At 40.5% G+C, this 2,279-nt stretch overlaps 1 protein-coding gene across 1 annotated transcript; it reads left to right on the top strand.

Annotated features, from left to right (window-relative positions):
• The first annotated feature begins 1,668 nt into the window (after nt 1-1,668).
• On the top strand, nt 1,669-1,914 carry LOC112964134 (serine palmitoyltransferase small subunit B-like). Its single transcript, XM_026061848.1, has one exon. The coding sequence runs from the start codon at nt 1,672-1,674 to the stop codon at nt 1,912-1,914; it is 243 nt and encodes an 80-aa protein (XP_025917633.1). The 5' UTR covers nt 1,669-1,671.
• The last annotated feature ends 365 nt before the right edge of the window (nt 1,915-2,279 follow it).

Raw genomic sequence — 2,279 nt, forward strand, 5'->3', positions numbered from 1 at the left:
GTAACTGGGTGGGTGAGGGGTCAAGCACAGAAATTTTGTGTTTAAAAATCTCCTAATATAAAACCTCCTCCTCCCTTTTTTTAGTGCACAGTGTTTACAGTTTCATTGCACTTCTTGCCAGCCAAAGAGGTTGCCTTTATGGGGGTGTTGAGAGTTGGGGAGCACCTGGAGAACAGATGCAAGGAGATCTGGATAGGAAACGGCAGGGAGGAAGGAGAAACGCTGGGAAAGGAGCCAGCAGAGCGGTGAAGGAGAGGGAGCCAAGATCAGAGGCAGCTCCCTTATCGGCAGTGTTGGAAAGTCAATTGGAGTGCTAATTTAATCAGAAGAGGTCTGCCGCGCTTAGGATGAGACTGCATTTGTTTCTTTCCTTAAAGAAGGCAGGGAGGGAGGGACACTGCTGTATAGCCTCTCAGGAAGCTAGGTTTGGCAGTATGCTTTTGGTTTGGAACATAATACAGGAATGCTGAACCTTAACAATTGGCTGTACTGGTGACCTAAAGGGAGAAAGATGGAGAAATAATGCTTCCTCAAGGTGTGTGCACTTAACAGTGCATCCATTGGACAAAAAACTGTATGCATCAGTAACCAAAATAAAGCTGTTACATGACTGTCAAGACAAACCAGTGGTTGTTTCCCCACCAGTAATTTGTTTTGCCTTCAGTAAATACTCACACATTACCTTAATGTAGAATATACAGAGAATAAACTGTGCAGCCCCCTCTGTGGTAGTAAAGCACTAAGTATTGTATATTTAGGCTATACCAGTGGTCCATCATTATTTTAATTAAAGGTTGTTTATACTGCTTATTTATAATTTTATCTCTGTATTTTTCTGTAAGTAGGTGTTTTTAACCTGAATTTAAAGACTATTTAAAATACTGAAAAGCAACTTTAACAAGAAATAGTGGAAGGCAAAACCCATTTCCTAGTTAATGCTTGCTCAGCCATTTTACTCCATGTAGAGACAGGAACAATGAATGCATAAAGGCATTACCTGAGAGGAAATTCTTTCCTAGACTTCTAACTTACATTGCCAATTAAAGAGTATCTAATGAATCTTATTTATTTGAAATGAGCTGAAAAAACTTGCAATTTGAAATTACTTCTCCCCCACCCTTCACTGCCTGTCTTTTTCAGTATTCTAAAATTTTGGGGATTTAAGAAATGATTAAAGAACTGATCTGTAAACCCCCTCTGCTTACTTCTGATAATCACGTCTTTATTCCAGAGCATACAAGTCCGCCATCCTCATCTACAGAACTTGGCCCAAAGCCTTCCCTTTTAAATGCATATCTCCCTGACTTCCATGTGAACCCTATGCCTTTGTAAGCTAATGTGGTTTTAATACCTACTGCAGGAAGGGTAACAAAACACATCCATAATCAGAATGTAGGAACTGAGTGCCCAACTGATACAACTTTAATTACTGCAGGTAGCAGTTCCCAAAGCTAAAGGCTGTTTGCCTCTGCTCCAGGAAGGCAGAGGCTGGTGATGGCACTGAGGCTTTATTTCTAATTGAACTTTCTTTTATGTAACAATTACCATGTACTATCAAACTTGGTATGATATTCACCACAGCAGTTTTTATTTCTGGGTCTTTCTACAGCAGCAGTAATCCAGGCTTCCCTATTGTTACAGCTTGTCTTCTCAAAGCAATAAAAGCTGAAGATGGATATTATGCGTGTGAAGGACTATTTCTATTGGCTGTACTACCAGTACCTCCTGATCACCTGCAGCTACGTGCTGGAGCCTTGGGAGCAATCCATGTTCCACACCATCACTGTGACTGTTTTTGCTATGGTGGTTTACACTGCTTACGTCTTCATCCCCATCCACGTCCGCCTGGCTTTTGAGTTCTTCTCCCAGATATTTGGAGGCCAGCCTGAAAGTACTGTTTCCATCATGAACTGAACTTGCCTCTAGTAATTAGCAGCTCCTGCAACTTGTGAAATGATGTGTCTTCTTCAGTTCTGTGTATTTGAGTTCTGAAGCAGTTTTGCAGTTATGAAAATACTGTTTTCTCATGGCTTGCTTAATTACCATAGCTGAAAACCAGAGTAATGCTGACTACTGGCTACACAGTCCCAGTTAAATAAAGCACAAGCCAGCTTTGCTGCATGATAATGAAACACATCATCCAGAAGGAAACACTTATCTAATATTCAGCTGGTTCACTGTAAGAAAAATACTCATGTATGATGAATCTCTTGAATTCAGGGATGTCTTCTACTCTAACACATCCAAAACTTAACTTCTTTTTATCATAATGGAAGGCA

This window comes from Apteryx rowi, unplaced genomic scaffold, assembly GCF_003343035.1.
Source record: "Apteryx rowi isolate R43461 unplaced genomic scaffold, aptRow1 scaffold_10, whole genome shotgun sequence".
Lineage (NCBI taxonomy): Eukaryota > Metazoa > Chordata > Aves > Apterygiformes > Apterygidae > Apteryx > Apteryx rowi.